General features: G+C 41.5%; 1 protein-coding gene across 3 annotated transcripts in view; it reads right to left on the bottom strand.

Moving 5' to 3' along the window:
- Nucleotides 1-16,703, bottom strand: part of ARMC8 (armadillo repeat containing 8) — a 57,618-nt gene that overhangs the window by 6,396 nt on the left and 34,519 nt on the right. For all 3 annotated transcript variants that reach the window (XM_006759821.2, XM_006759820.2, XM_015561392.1), the window contains 8 exons: nucleotides 14,294-14,376; nucleotides 13,906-13,987; nucleotides 9,899-9,985; nucleotides 7,124-7,216; nucleotides 5,376-5,525; nucleotides 4,120-4,215; nucleotides 2,753-2,848; nucleotides 335-407 (listed from right to left, as the gene is read on the bottom strand). In XM_006759821.2, the coding sequence (XP_006759884.1) occupies nucleotides 335-407; nucleotides 2,753-2,848; nucleotides 4,120-4,215; nucleotides 5,376-5,525; nucleotides 7,124-7,216; nucleotides 9,899-9,985; nucleotides 13,906-13,987; nucleotides 14,294-14,376 (760 nt within the window). The remainder of the gene's footprint in view (nucleotides 1-334; nucleotides 408-2,752; nucleotides 2,849-4,119; nucleotides 4,216-5,375; nucleotides 5,526-7,123; nucleotides 7,217-9,898; nucleotides 9,986-13,905; nucleotides 13,988-14,293; nucleotides 14,377-16,703) is intronic.

Raw genomic sequence — 16,703 nt, 5'->3', positions numbered from 1 at the left:
AGTCCTGACATGCATGCCTCTGCAACAGTGAAAGGCCTGTCCCCCCACTCACTCCCACCTCTCGTCTTCTTCAGTGCATCTCCCTGCCCCCCTCCTCCTCAGCTCCCTCAGAGCAGGGACTATCACTTACTTCTACAGTGTTGACTTTAAGGTGGGGGCTCAGTGTTAACTTCCAGCTGACTCAGGCTAGTCCCACAGCTTCTCAGGGTGACGTTGTTGGGTGCTTGGGGCCCAGTGAGCAGTGCCTCAACCCAAGATCTCAGGGGCGCCTGCTGCCTTCCCTGAGTGGGACTTCCTTCCCATCATTTCAGAACAAATCTCACCAATCTCTTACCTTCCTCTTCATTCCATATGAGGTTTGATATACAAAACATAGCGGCAAGCTGCAGCTTGACATGTGAATGACCCTATTTGATGCAGAAAAGGAAAACAAAAATGGAGGTAATCTCATTTTAGACCATCTTTTTGTGGCATACTATAAGCAATCCCAATAGCCTAAACGTTTTAAGCAGGGGCTTCAAACTCAAATGTCTTGAGGGGCCACAAAGTTAGCATTAATGGGTGAACCGACTGGACTAAAGACAATAGGAAATGGTGGAGAATCTGGCAAACAGGGAAAGCCTTGCCCAAACACTCATTCACATTTTAGACAACCTCTGGCTGCCACACAAAGCACCGCCAGGGCCACAGGCGGCGTCTGTAACTTATCCTTTAATCCACACTGACATGAAAATTCCGTGCTTTAGGTTTAAGCTATGCCTTATTTCTATTAGAAAACCTTCAGGTCACCAGCAGCCAATAAACTGGATGGATGTGCATTTGGTATTTATCTCTTCAACTGCTGATAATCTGATTCAAATTACTCTAATTTCTGTAGGAACATCTCCAAAAACTTGACTCCATTTGGTTTATCTTGAATGTCTCCTATTGTTAAGGAGCCACCTATTGGTTTGAAACACAATTCTATTTATTTTTCTTTATGTACTGAAAGCACAACTATTTGGATCATTTATCATTTATGCTTTCTCCTAAATGAAAAAGGGCCCAATGGTCAAACAGTCTTTACAAGTGGTTTTCCTACTGGTGTAAAAAAAAAACACAAACCCACAAAAAAGTCCCCGGTACACTTAAATAATTTATTCATATCTGAGAAATGCCAGTGATATATGCTAGGACAGACTTATCTGACCATGCAGGACTCTCTTTCTACTAAGCAGAGACAAAGAAATGGATGTGGCTTCCTCAATTACATTCTATGATTAGTGGTCTTTTCTCCTACAAGCCAACACTTTTTTTAGGAGGTGTCCAGCTTGGGCTCCACTGAGACAAACAAAACAAAACTTATCATCTGCTCTTAGCCTCAGGCCATATTTGTTGAATAAATGAACTTGTATACAGTACAATAAGCATTTACTATGTGTAAGTTCATCATTCATCCAAATAAATGTGTTTTCAGAAACAAATTGCTGTGATAGAGAAAACTGGAAGGTGGAGGAGTAGGAACCTAATTTAGGTGGAGTGTACAGAAAAGATCTCTTTGAAGGAGGCGACATTTAAGCAGAGACTCGAAGATGATGTCAGTTGTACAAAGAGGAAGGGGCTCAGGGTTTTGAGAGGAAGGAGAAGTTCCTGAAAAGGTCTGAGGTACGAAGGAGCTGCATAGCTGGTGTGAACTAAGGAAGGCAAGTCAGGTCATGTGGGACTTCACAGGCCATCATAGCAGAGGATGGATTTTATTCAAGGTGTAACAGGGAACCACTGAAGGATTTTGGCTTCTTTTCTCTTAATAAAACAAAAAGTGAGCTGCCTCCTGCACACTCACTACTGGGGGTGTGCCCGCAACCAAGGTACATGCCCTTGGCCAGAATCGAACCTGGGATCCTTGAGTCCGCAGGCCGACGCTCTATCCACTGAGCCAAACCGGTCAGGGCTCAGTGGATAAAGTCTTGGCCCATGGACTGAAGGGTCCCGGGTTTGATTCTGGTCAAGGGTATGTAGCTCGGTTGCGGGCTTGAGGAAACCAATCACTGTTTCTCTCTCTCTCTGTTTATCCCCTCCAACTCTCTCTAAAAATCAATGGGGAAAAATAATTTAAAAAAAGAGAGAGAGAATAAGGGTGCCAGCTTGCTGGAGAACCACAGGAGGGCACTAGGCAGTGCTGAGTGCCTATCTGGGTTCTGGAATGAATTTAATAAGAAACCAGCCAGCCTAGTTCTGTGCCATACTCTATAGCAGTCAGGTCTGATATGGCAAAGAGAACATAGGGTCAACCATGTTTAGGGTGCTGCAAGAAGACATCAACAGTGAAATGAGCAAGAATGTTTGATAGCCACATTTTGGCAACAGGCAGTTTCTGGTGGTAAGATCCAGGGCATCGTCATGAGAGTTGGTGGCTGAAATGTTTGGAAGCAGGTGGCAGATTGTGTTTGAAAGTAAACGGATCAAAGAACAGGTGCCAGAGGGCTGGAGTGATCCTCCACATAGGAATGCAGCCTTGAGGGAGGACAGGGTTTGGGGACGCTGACAGCCAAACGCCCCGGTCTTCACTGAATAAGAGGGAGGCAATCAGATGACTGGGGGGACTGGGGTGGTGACTGGGGTGGTGGGTGGTAACACTGCCAATGGCACAGCCTCAAGGACTTGCTGATGTTTCTTCTTCTTCACAATAGAAGAGAGCTCCCTGCATCTGTTAGAAGTCCCTGCCTTCTAATGTGCGGCTAGTGTAGAGCAGTGAAAGGAAACAAAGGCCTACCATGTAATACTTGATTTTCTGCAGGATGTCATCATTGGTCATTATGAGTTCTTTTGCCGTTGTGCCATCTGCGATGTTGGCTAGGATGCACAGTGTCTGGAAAGAACAAAGGGCCAGTGATCAGGAGGACTCTGAAGTCCCTGACTCAGCTCTCTCAAGAATGTGAGCCATTTCCCAGGAAATTGGGATTTTCACACATTCCACTTTGAATGTCTTAATTTCTCACTCCCTGGCCTCACTGCCAACAAGCCCAAGGAACCCAAACATTTCAGTGGTTTCTTTCCTGGCATAAGTCATTGCTGGGCAAAGGCAGGCATGTCTTATAGTTCATGCTATCACATAAATGAAAGGGAAAACATAATTTTATTTTCTTGAAAACTCCATTTCCGAGAGAAGCTCTTGTTACTTCCCTACAAGGTTTCCTCAAAGGGGTCGTCTCTTTGGTGGAAGCTTCAGAAGTGTTGCAAGTCCCCGCCCTCTCTCTCCAAATGCTACTTGTTCACAAACGCATGACATTCTGGGTGAAGGCCTGAGCCCTGTCCACTAGCCACGTGCAATTAGAACCCAAACTTTTTTGAAACCTACTAGAGCAGTGGTTCTCAACCCTCCTAATGCTGCAACCCTTTAATACAGTTCCTCATGTTGTGGTGACCCCCAATTTCATTGTTACAAATTGAATAATTAAAGCATAGTGATTAATCACAAAAACAATATTTAATTATATATATGTTTTCCAATGGTCTTAGGTGACCCCTGTGAAAGGGTCTTTCGACCCCCAAAGGGGTTGCAACCCACAGGTTGAGAACCGCTGTTCTAGAGGAACACAAAGGGAAACAAAATGTGGATTAAAGTTGGAGAAAATTATCTCCACTTCTCTTCACTTGGAGTGATTCCTGACTGACTGTGCTCCTGGACTCAGTGTCATTCCCTCCAAGAAGCCTTCCCTGCCTTAGTTGGCATAGACCAGTGATGGTGAACCTATAACACGCGTGTGTGAGGTGACACGCGAACTCATTTTTTTGGTTGATTTTTTTGTTAAATGGCATTTAAATATATAAAATAAATATCAAAAATATAAATCTTTGTTTTACTATGGTTGCAAATATCAAAAAATTTCTATATGTGACACGGCACCAGAGTTAAGTTAGGGTTTTTCAAAATGCTGACACGCCGACCTCAAAAGGTTTGCCATAGAGCGTTGGCCCTCAGAATGACGGGTCCCGGGTTTGATTCCAGTCAAGGGTAAGTACCTTGGTGCACAGGACAACGCCCAACCCACTGAACCACACCAGCCAGGGCCAAGGGGAAGAATTCAAATCTTTCTTGGAATAATCAGAAGATATTCCTCAAAGGAAGGGAACACATACCTGTTCTTTGACTTCAATGTTATGCTCCCCTTCCAGAATAAGAGTGACGGCTTGCATAATCTGCTTTCCATGAGTGCTCATGATTTTATCTATATGCTGCAAAACAATGGGAAATCCACAATTACCACTTGGGGAACAAAGAAAAAATCCCACAGGAGAGAAAAGAGGCTTCTAAATATACAACTATACTTCAAAGAGAACATCATAGCATATAGAACTAGGTGCCAAAGAATTGTGTTTGAAACTGCATTTTGCCTTCAACATTTTTTTTTATGACTTTAAGATGAAGAGAGCGTAGACTTGGCTTGATAGAATATGGAATTATAATCACATAGGATCATCAAATGCAAATATATTAAAGAAAAAGTAGGCACATAAAAATGGATGAGGGAGATGTGAAAGCCAGAGATGGGGAAAACATGGTATAGATATACTTGCTATCTTTGAGCATAAATGTATAAAGAAGACTAAAAAAACAAGTGAAATATAAATAATAACACATAATAAATAATATGTAAGATATATGTTTATATAAATAAGAATATTATGCTCATAGATACAGAGACAGTTTGGTGGCTGCCAGAGGCAGAGGGGGTAGGATGGGAGAAATGGGTAAACTGGTTTTTTTCTTTAAATAAATTGAATAAAAACAACAAGAACAAGTGAGGCACAGAGAAGAAACCACTCATGTTTTTTCATCTACATGAAAGGCCCCCGACAATGTTGCTCAGGGACCATTAAAGAACAATGAGAGGGACCTCAGAGCAAGGCTCAGCCTCTCCTGCTCTGACATACATCCACTGCTCTCCACACTGACATCTTCAGCAGTCAGTCCGGTAACTGTGGGCTGGGGGAGTGTGAGGTGTGTGTCTATGGAATGGCCCTGAGGGGATTGTCTAAAGTGAAAGAATCAGAAGCCCCAGAGATAATTACTTAGGCTGGTAAGAACACCCACATGGCCTGCAAACCAGGTAAGAATAAAGTAACCAATTAAGACAGCTCATATGCAGCAAGGCGGAAGGAGAGGGAGACAGACAGGCAGTGAAGGAATGCAGGGTCAGGTGGCCATATATGGTGAAGCTTCCAGAGCACCTATGAAGGGGACAGGTCTAGACAACAACTCCTTGCTTCTCTGGGAAGAAGCAGTTTTTCGATCACACTTGGGGGTAGATGTTGCTGGGAGAAGAGGGGAGGGCAATGTGTTCCGATGCATATGCAGAGGTAGCTCATCTGGAAGCCTGGGTGGTTTTACTTACAGGCCGAGTGGAGAGGAGATTTCTAAGAAGTCCCAATGTTTTCATCAGCACATTCAAATCTGAATCTGACAATAACCGGAACAGCTGTTCGGTACTCAAGCTTCGTAAAATATCTGCTTTTATTTTTTGTTCAGCCTGAAATGCCATGTTCTGAAAGGATTAAAGAAATTTCAAGAATTATGTCTACATTTGCTTTATTAAATTGTATTTTTAATAGTAACTCTGGCCCCAGCTGGTTTGGCTCAGTGGTTAGAGCGTCAGACTGCGGACTGAAGAGTTCCAGGTTCGATTCTGGTCAAGGGCACATGCCCGGGTTGTGGGCTCGATCCCCAGTTGGGGGTGTGCAGGAGGCAGCTGATTGGTGATTCTCTCTCATCATTGATGTTTCTATCTCTCTCTCCCTCTCCCTTCCTCTCTGAAATCAATAAAAATATATTTAAAAAAATAGTAACTCTGATTATTTTCAAAGTACTAATAGAATCTGCAAAAAATCTTTAATTATGTCACATTATTTTTCTGATTCCTATTAATTACCTATAATTCTGTCAAGAGAAAGATAACTGTCACTTCTATATATTCCTTTATTAGGAATATGATTACTTTCTACACAGACAGTTGAGTATCTTTAAGATTTCTCAAATAAATACAAAATCCATTATTACTTTTGAGAATATCCTTATGATTATCAAGTTGCCTTCTGTGTACTCTAATAACAAAATGACTTATTAACAACTATACTGTGCCATGCATTTTGAAAATGACTTAAAAGTATTTGCTTATTATGCATAACCAATGGACAGTTAATAGTGTGGTGAAGGCCCGGGGTGGGGCAGGAGCTGGAAACAGGGGGATAAAGAGGGAGGGACATCTGTGACACTGTCAACAATAAAATAAATAAATAATACCAAAAAATTAAATAAAAATTTAAAAAAACCCAAAGTCACAAAAGTGCTTTGTAAAGTAGGTAGCTCTGCCCCAACGGGTTTTGCTCAATGGTTAGAGTGTTGGCCCTCAGACTGAAGGGTCCCAGTTTTGATCCCTGGCTCAAGGGCACGTACCTCGGTTGCAGGCTCGATCCCCAGCTCCCAGTCGTGGGGGCATGCAGGAGGCAACCAATTGATATGTCTCTCTCACATCGATGTTTTTCTCTTTCTGTCTCTCGCCCCCGCTTTCCACTCTCTTTAAAAATCAATGGAAAAAATATCCTAGGGTGAGGATTAACAAAAAAATAAAAAATAAAAAAATAAAGTAGGGAGCTCTATACGGATATCAATATGTTCATGATGAGGAAAATTTGTTTTCCAAAATTAATTTAAGTCAAGTTTCAACCTGTCCACTTTTCTTATTAGTTGAACAGAGGCACACAGTGGCCAAGCAACTTGCTTATGTTTAAATCTGAAAGCTGAATATGGAGTCTGCTAGGTCCTAGGTCATTAGAAAACTGAGGTTAACCAAATAATTTATATGGGTATATGAGCAGCCCATGGACAGACAACAGTGTGGTGAAGGACTGGGGAAGGGTGGGAAGTGGAGGGAGGGGGCAAAGAGGGGAAATAAGGGACATTTGTAATGCTGTCAACAATTAAAAATAACGAAAAGTAAATAAGTAAAAGGAAACTAGGCTAAAATAGTTAAGTTTTTTTTAAACAGAAAACTCCATGTTTCAAATAGTACCTTCTTTAGTTTTAACTTTGAAAATAGCTCTATTCTCTTTGCAATGACGACATACATAAAAGTGTGAAACGTACCATAAGAGCCCAAATTCCATTCACTCGTAAAGCGGGGTTTTCACTTTGTGTTAATCCACAAAGTAGCTCTACAGCTCCTGATTCTAAAATTGGCTGCCATCAGAAAGGGGGGAAAAACACAAGGCTTTAAGTCAGGTTTGTGAACTAAATGTGTCCATACCCTGGCACTCTGCTTATGATTTTGTTTGCACTCTTACCCAAGTCCAAGCAACTTTCACAGAGCAGGGAGTGAGGTGGCCATAAAAATCACCTTGAGAAGGGCAAGGACAATTATTCTCTCTCAAATCTAAAAACACAAACAATCCCTGTCATTTCCTGTTTTTCTGGTAGTCCTGAGAGACTCAGGAGATATCCTAGCCATCTGTACATTTCACACATACTCATGACCCACCACCTGGTTCCACAGGCTCAAGATCTCACCATCCTGAGAGGGCATCGCTCCAGCTCTGTGCAGGCACAGACCTCACTATCTCATGTGTTTTTCCAAGCTGTGACGATGAAGCAACAGGCGGATTCAGAATGGAACCCAAGATAAACTACATACAAGTCCTTTGGTTGATCTCTTACCCCCCTACCTCCTGCCCCCCAACCCTCCCCAGCCTTCCCGCTGCAGTTTGACACTCTGTTTGAGGCAGCTCTGCCACTGTATCTATTATCGTTCAAAAGTTTATAATGGTCTCTATTATCCATGAATGAGTGAGATAATGTGGTATTTTTCTTTCATTGACTGGCTGATTTCACTTAGCATAATGCTCTCCAGTTCCATCCACGCCGTTGCAAATGGTAAGAGGAAGGCCAGGGAGGGTTGGGGGGCGGGAGGTAGGGGGGTAAGATATCAACCAAAGGACTTGTATGCATGCATATAAGCCAAACCAATGGACATAGACAACAAGGGGATGAGAACATGAGTGTGGGGGGGGGAGGTTGGGGGTTAATGGGGGGATGAGGACACATTTGTAATACCTTAACCAATAAAGAAATTAAAGATTAAGAAAAAGATTTGTGTTCTAGTAACTGCATTAAAAATATATATCTTATTAATTGAGATGTAATTGACATATAACATTATATTAGTTTCAGGGGTACAACATAATGATTCAACATTTGTATATATTGCAAAATGATCACCACAATAAGTCTAGTTAAAATTCACCATCACACAGTTACAATTTTGTCCCTTGTGATGAGAACTTTTAAGATCTACTCTCTCAGCAACTTTCAAATATACAATACAGTACTGCTAACTATAGTCCAGTTATTTTTAATATGAAAAACCAGTTGTATTAGTGATCCCACACCTGAGCTCATCTACCTTACTGCGTAACCAGAGCCTAAATATTTTGAAGGTGGAGCTGAGGCATCACAGCAGCTATGCAGGATGATTAACGGTGTCACACTGACTGCAACCAGTTCCTCATCAGACCAAGATCGCCGCCACCAGGGCAGAGAACTGATGGAAGCCCTGGCATCTTATCTTGCCTTTGTCATCCTTCAGAATAACTGCCAGTCTCTCCTTTTTGTTCCAAGATTATTGCTGGTAAATAACTGTCTCTGAACCTCCACCTTGTTACTAAAGCCTTCCTAATTACCAGTCAGAAGCCTGTAGCTATTACAATGCAGACACGTTAGTTCAACCAAAATGGGTCTACTAAATGCGTAATAAAAGACAGTGTCTAAACCTCAGTTCATGACTGGGCAGACCAGAGATATTTTAACATGATCACATTAACTGGATAAGGTTTTCTCCTTCCTTTATTAAAGTTGATTTTAATTTTCCCTATAGAAATAATACATGCTCAAATAATTCATAAAATGTATAAAACAAGGGGAAAATATCTACACATGTAATCCTTCCCCAAACAACTACCAGTAACACCAACCATTAAAAAGATTATTTTCTGGCCCCGGCCGATTTTTCTCAGTGGTTAGAACATTGGCTCTAAGATTGAAGGGTTGCAGGTTTGAGTCCGGTCATGGGCACATACCTCAGTTGCAGGTTCAGTCCCTGGCCCCGGTTGGGGTGAGAGCAGGAGGCAACCAATCCATGTGTCTCTCTCAACTCAATGTTTTTCTTTCTCTCTTGCCCTCTCCCTCACTCCCTACCACTCTCTCTAAAAATCAAGGGAGCCCTGACTGGTTTGGCTCAATGGATTGAGCGTCGGCCTGCGGACTTAAGGGTCCCAGGTTCGATTCCAGTCAAGGGCATGTACTTGGTTGTGGGCACAACCCCAGTAGGGAGTGTGCAGGAGGCAGCTGATCAATGTTTCTCTCTCATTGATGTTTCTAACTCTCTATTCCTCTCCTTCCTTTCTGTAAAAAATCAATAAAGTATATTAAAAAATAATAAAAAATAAAAATCAAGGGAAAAATACCCTTACTCCTAAGGTGAGAATTAAAAAAAAAAAGATTATTTTTCTCATGCCAGCAAAAATTACTTATAATCCTGGTTTTACAAAATTGTCTTAATTTATTAGTAATGACAGTTTGAAAATAGTCTATTATTTGTGTATTATTTCTTAGATTTACAGGCAGTTTAGAGTGAATGCAAACTATAATATCTTTTAAATAATCTGAATATGCGAGGCAGAATAAAAGCGATAACAGAAAATTATAACCATATTTAAAAATTATTTATTTTGCTACCCTCCTTCTTGCAGCATCAAAAGTAGTTTTTAAAACTAGTCTTCAAATTTCAGTGTAAACTACTAAGAAAGTTATTTGATTAAGTCCCTGGCAGGACCAGGCAAAGTCTAGGAAGAGAAAATCAATACTAACCTCTTTGCTTGGAGAAAATTCAAGAAGAAGGTTACATAGCATGGAAGATGCTACTACTAAGATTTCATCTGGTGCATTTTGCAAAACCTAGGGAATTAAAAAAGGGGTACTATTAATGGTTTGGAAACATGGAGGTGAGATCATAAGAATGAGGAAAACCCAAATTTATCCTGATTTCTTGTATTTGAGACCTGGTTAGGAAAGATGGACCTGATATCATGAGCCTTTACCTAGTGCAATAATTCTGACTACGGCCCCACACCTATCTTGCTGGAGAAGCTACAGCCCCACTGCCAGGGTGGGAGTTGCTGCACAAAGAAGACAGGCAAGGCAGGGAGGGGTGCCCCATGCAAAGGTTTAAAGATCGTGGGACTGCTTTGGGGAAAGTTAGCACATTCTACTTTATTACCTCGGGCCATTTATGAAACACACAATTGCCCAAGGGCCCAAAACTTTCCGATGTGTCCCTAGTAGGACTTGTTTGACCAGGAGCGCAGATGGATTAAGCTGCTGCACAGGCCAGGTAATGAGGGGACTGGAATCACATAGCCCTGGATACAACTCTGACTCCTCCACTTATGAGATATGTGCACCTTAACCTCTCTGAGCTTTTGAGTTGAGGAATTAAAGAAAACAACACTTTGTTTATAGGACTATTTAGGATAAAATGTGATACAGTGAACAATAAGGGAAGCATAATTGCAAAAAGTTAAGAACACAGACTTCCTGAGTGAAAATTTCAGCCAACCACTGCATAGGTATATGAATTCCGTGGCTGTGAAATGGGGATAATAATAGTACCTGCTTCATAGGGTTTTCGTGAGAATCAATAAATGAAAAGATTTTAGACTAGTAACTGGCACACAGTAAAGGCTATATAAGTAAGATTTTTAAAAAGGTAATTTATTGCTATAGTTTTTGTTGTTATCAGGCACAAAATCAGGCATATGGCAGGTCTAGAGTAAACTAAATGCCATAGACTCTCACTCAACTCAGAAGACAACATGATGACAAATGTTAGCCACCACTAACTATTATCAGAACCTGTTCTTTCCAGTTTCTAAGAGGGAAGGCTTCATAAACACTACCACTTCTATGCACTAACCACTCCACCTAAACCCTTTGCATTTGGGAGCAAATCCGGATAAGGCTTGTCATCCCAAAAGGCGTCCTAGGAGCTCTCGCTATGCAAACTGGACATGGAGAATCGCAAAGAAAACAAAAACAAAAAACTAAAAAAAACACAATAAAAAAAAGAGTTAAATATATTATCTGCTTTCTTCAGTTTAATCAAGCCTGAAGTTCCCAAGTTAAGAATAATCAAGAATTACAAAACAGAAGCAGTTCTCCTAAGATACTGTATTTTAACTTTCCTGTGACTTGTTAGCTAGTTGATAAAATAAATCTCCTGTTATGCGTGCTGATCTCTGTCTGCCACACCCCCTCTAAGACACTGTTCACCTGCCCTTGCCTTTCCATGCCCTTTCTCTATCTCTCAGGCGCACCCTGTACCCATGCTTGTAAGGCCATCTCCTTCCAGAAGCCTCCGTGGAGTCCTTCGCCCTTCCAGTCAGAAGTCATTCTATCCTCCCCTGTGCCACTGTTTATGGCCTCTTGTAGGCTCTTTATTACTGTCCACACTGTTCAAATTCTATGTGTAGACACGCCAACCCCCTTTTCTATTAACAAATTTCAGCGTCTGAAGGAATAATCTACAGATCTATGATCTAATTTACCCTGGCCTGTATCAACCAAATGACACTGCACAAAATGGGTGTTCAATGAAGGTTGGCAAAATAAGAGCAATAATCATTTTCCAAAATTACACTACTTAGAATCACTGGTTTAAATAAGTTAGTGCATACTAAGGCTTTAAAAAGTTGTTTTGCTTGATATGATTCACTTTTTAAAATATTTATTATTTTATAGAGGTTAATGTGCTTTTATCAAGTTTTATTTTCAAATTAGATAACAATGAATGATAAACTAAAACAGAAGAGAGTCTGTGAAATTCTTAAAAACATTTCCTCAATGCAGTGTAAGACAGCATAAAATTTGGAAGCTGACCTCTCACACTGACCAAATAGAGTTTCACCAAAATAGTAACAAAAAATAATGACAAATAAAAAATTTTAATTAAAATCAAATGGCTATTCTCTTGTGGTTTGCTAACCAATAGTTAACTGCATGGAAAAGTAAAAGAGGAAAAATCAATAGACACGCAAACAGACTTTGAAGTAAGAGGAACTGAAATATCTAAATTATTGATTTACTTTTGAGCTTTTAATAGTATCTATACTTTAAAACTGCAACAAAGTAGTAGTTTGATAGTAATTATACCCTCATGTACCCAAGTGCACAAAACCCTCCCAGATTGCTCCAACCAAGCCACACCGGCCAAGGCTCCATTTTTTTAAAAAATTAAATATGTTTTTATTGATTTCAGAGAGGAAAGGGGAGGGAGAGAAACATCAATGATGAGAGAGTCATTGATCGGCTGCCTCCTGCATGCCCCCTTTGGGGATTGAGCCTGCAACCTGGGCATGTGCCCTGACCGGGTATTGAACCGTGACCTCCTGGTTCATAGGCCGACACTGAACCACTGAGGCACACAGGCTGGGCCAGGGCTCCATTTTTGAATCATATGTGAGAGGGGTACTTAGCCGAGCAATCAGAGAAACTGGCTCCAGAAGAAATATTTAAAAGTTATTTTGGGAAACAGAGAACAGTTAAAGAAAATCGTGAATACACAGAATCAATAAATAAAGATTAAGCTGCTATGAAAAAGGTGTACTTTAAGGACAAGAAAGAGAGTCAATAGGAAAGTCACTCATCTGAAGGCAGCACTGGTCTAACTCTTCACCTGGGGCTCCTAGCCCGCCCCTCTCCTGGTCACAGGCATCCTTACACTTCCCGCACACGCCGTAATGTAAAGTTTCTGTTCATGCTGCTCCTCTCTCTGGCTAATCCTTCTGCCTTCCTTCCTTTTGCCTTCAAAGTCCATTCCATACTCCTCCTGCCTGGACCTCCCCTGACTATTTCTACCACAGTGATGCCTCTACTGTAACCCTGATGCTTTAAGCTGAAGGCAAGAGCTCTACAGTAAAAAAAACTTGGTAGCCTTCTTATACCCAGAGGCTTTCTTAGCAGGTAGTAAAAAAACAAAAACAAAAAATTCTGATTATGAAATGCAAGGTGTATGTTCATTTAAAGAGAAAAATGAAGATGGAACAGAGGCCAAACTGACTGTGCTTTTATTCTAAGTCTCAATTCAAATTTAATTGACCTGAAAAACATTATTCCCTCTCAAGAAAAGACCTAAGACAAAAAGAAGTTAGAAAAGTAGGAGGCAACAATTGTATTTAAAAAATATCAAGGGAGCCGAAACCGGTTTGGCTCAATGGATAGAGCGTCGGCCTGCGGACTGAAGGGTCCCGGGTTCGATTCCGGGCAAGGGCATGTACCTGGGTTGCGGGCACGTCCCCAGTAGGGGATGTGCAGGAGGCGGCTGGTCGATGTTTCTCTCTCATCGATGTTTCTAACTCTCTCTCTCTCTCCCTTCCTCTCTGTGGAAAATCAATAAAATATATTTAAAAATAAATAAATAAATAAATAAAAAATATCAAGGGAATGACAAAAGACTAAGAACAGATTATATCTGTAAATGGCAGATTCCTTTCCTTTTAGAACTAAAAATTACAAAAATGACTTTGGGTGTAAGTCCAAAGTGTAATACTAAACACACAGGGAGAGCAGATGAGTAACTCAAGCTTTAGTTAATAAAAGAAAACTAAGCATGCACTTCCCTGTCACATGAGATGCTGACCTCAGAAACACACTCTGCAGGTGTAAAGATGCTTAGAACATGAGATTGGAGGAGGTAACTGCTTAAAATGCTCTACACAAAAATCACACATACTCCTAGACCACGGAATGCCATCAGCTACCTCAGCTCAGTAAGGGCTCCGTGGGAATGGCTGTTACTTGCTGATCCTTCCTTTCCTTACCTTCATTAAAGGTTTCCACACGGCGTGATCCTGGAAGCTGGTTCGAAGCTGCTGCACAGATCTAGATAAACTGTGCAAACATCTACAAAGAATAATCAGAATTAGCTTCACAAGAAGCTGAAACTTACACTTTTCAAACACACTGCTTGGCATTTCACAATCACTAGTATACACTTCAGGTATAGCCACAGACATTATTAATTCAACTACTTCAGAACACTTGGTGGGCTTTCCAGGCTCGCTTCTCGGCTTAAATGTTAACACTGAATTCACCTGAGCAGACTTTCGAGTAACACCTGGATTCTGTGCTTACTTGGTGAAGGTCCGGGAAGGAAACAGGTTAAACACATGGCAAAGGGTTTTTATTCAGACCATTGAAAGCTCATACCTGACAGCAGCTAACCGCACCTTGACACTAGACTCAGACAAGCCAGTCACAATTCGGTCCATCATATTTTCAGTCTCAATGATCTGGAGAAAAAGGTTAATGCTGCATAAATAACAACACAAAGATGACACACTTCACTGCTTGTAAATGCAAGTAGGCTAACGTCATTAAAAGTTTAATTTTGGCTTTAGTGAGAGTTTTTACCTCTGGAACCATCAGTTTGTGGTGGGGGCAGGCATCTCATCAGAAAGGTTGGGCTACCCCCTAAGGCAGCCGTGGGCAAACTACGGCCGCGGGCCGGATTCGGCCCGTTTGAAATGAATAAAACTAAAAAAAAAAAGACTGTACCCTTTTATGTAATGATGTTTACTTTGAATTTATATTAGTTCACACAAACACTCCATCCATGCTTTTGTTCCGCCCGCCCCCCCTCCAGTTTAAGAACCCACTGTGGCCCTCGAGTCAAAAAGTTTGCCCACCCCTGCCCTAAGGACCTGCCAGGCTGAACGACAGGCGTAAGGGGCCGATTATGCTTGATTATTTTTAATTAACACTTAAAACAATACCCACACGCCATGATTAGTGCAGAGGTGTTGCATAAATAGTCTTAAGAAAGAGTGAAAGAGAAAACGAACCACCATTGGAAAGGTTCCCGCGACAATGAGATTCTAGGGAAATCATGGTCCACACAGCCCTTAGGAAATGTAACCTGTGGGTTTCTGACAGAGCCACCTCTGGCTACTTTCTTTCCAAGCAAATTGAAAAGTTAAATATTTAGAAAAGTAGCCCTTGCCATTTTCCACTGTAGCACCAAACCCTGCTCCATGTAATCACTACAAACATGGAGCTTTTTTTTTTTAATTTAAAAACAAAGCCTACAATTTTTCTTCATTAAGCAATAATGTATAGATACAAAATAAATAGTGCGGGGAAGAAATTAAGTTTAACTTGTGTGGTCCTACAGGAAAACAGCATATTTTTTTAAATGCTAACATAATCACAACACAAATATCAACAAAACTAATAATTTGTAGAGTACTTCTTGTGCCAGGGGTAGTGTGAATAAATGTTACATTATCTGGTTTATCTTATCCATTTTGTGGCCATTACAGTTATCGCCATCAGCATATTAAGAAACGGAGGACTTAGATAAGACAGAGCCTGAGTCCTCATGCTTAGCCATGCTTGTAAGAGGGCCCTGCTAGGGAAGTAGGCCTGTGCTCACCAAGCGGTTCCCAGGATGGGCAACAAATGAACGGCAGTCATTGCTCCTATGGGAAGGTCACCTGGGGAGCTTTTTTAAAAAAAATCCAGGCCAATTAAATCAGAGTCTCTGAGATGGGGCCTAGGCACCTATTTTTTGTTTTGTTTTTTAAGCTCCACAGGTAGAGCCCAGTGTGCCGCCATGGTTGAGGATCAACGACCTCAGAATAGGAGGGGGTGGGAAATCTCCGGATGTTCAAACCAAATGAGAAGAGAAAAAAAAAGTTAAAATTAAGAGTGATGGGGAGAAGAATGTTAACTATTAAGTACAGGAACCACACTGCAGCTGTAGGGCAGTAATGGTAATTTTTATATAGTGATCTGCAGGTTCCTAAGTGGCTGAGAAAACTTATACTTCTCACCCAATAGCAAACTTAATCTCACCCTTATCTTTCTGCACACCCACCCCTGACCCCATTGTCCCTTCTAGCCTCTAAATGCCTTCCTTTCTCACTGCTTACTCTTTTCGACCCTCACATGCCTTTCTCCCTGACCTGGATTTCTTGCTCAGATACTCCACTTAGTAGACAAACGCCTTCTTTTCACTGTCCTCCCACCACTCGTTCCTGTTTCACATCCCAAACTGCTGATTTACAGTAGAAAATTCAGCAATCCTGGCTGCCAGGTCTCTGTCTGTGCTACCCCATCTCGGCGGGACCCTCACCGCTTCGCCAGCCTGGCACTCACCTGCAGGATAGTCCCATCTTCCCTATGTGTTTCCGTCCTTCTTCAAATGCTTCCTTCCTCCCTCCCTCCCTCCCTCAGGCCCTCTGTGCCCACCTCATTCTTGCAGGGACACAGGTTGTCTCAACTTTCTTCTTCTCATTGAAGTATCTCCATACACTGAAGTTGGGTACTTCAAGCTCAAAGACCTTGCACCTGGATCCAGAAATTACCTCCCCCCATCTCTTTCTTGCAACTTTACTCTGCCCCACCCCACTGGGTCCTTTCTTTTGGCCTGTGCCCTCCCACTTGCACCCCTATTTAAAAGACATAAGTGCTCCAACTGTAATCTCTTTAAGTTACAGTCCTCTCTCCCCTACCCTTCCTTAAATGGACAGATGTTCCAAGGCTCCCTTCATCTCTCATTCTACATATGACAAGTTTGTATCTATTCCATACAGAAGCTGCCTACAAAACAAAATGC

The sequence above is a fragment of the Myotis davidii genome, unplaced genomic scaffold (assembly GCF_000327345.1).
Source record: "Myotis davidii unplaced genomic scaffold, ASM32734v1 scaffold415, whole genome shotgun sequence".
Taxonomy (NCBI): Eukaryota; Metazoa; Chordata; class Mammalia; order Chiroptera; family Vespertilionidae; genus Myotis; species Myotis davidii.
Note: the sequence above shows the minus strand (reverse complement) of the source record. Positions and strands in the feature narration are given on the sequence as shown.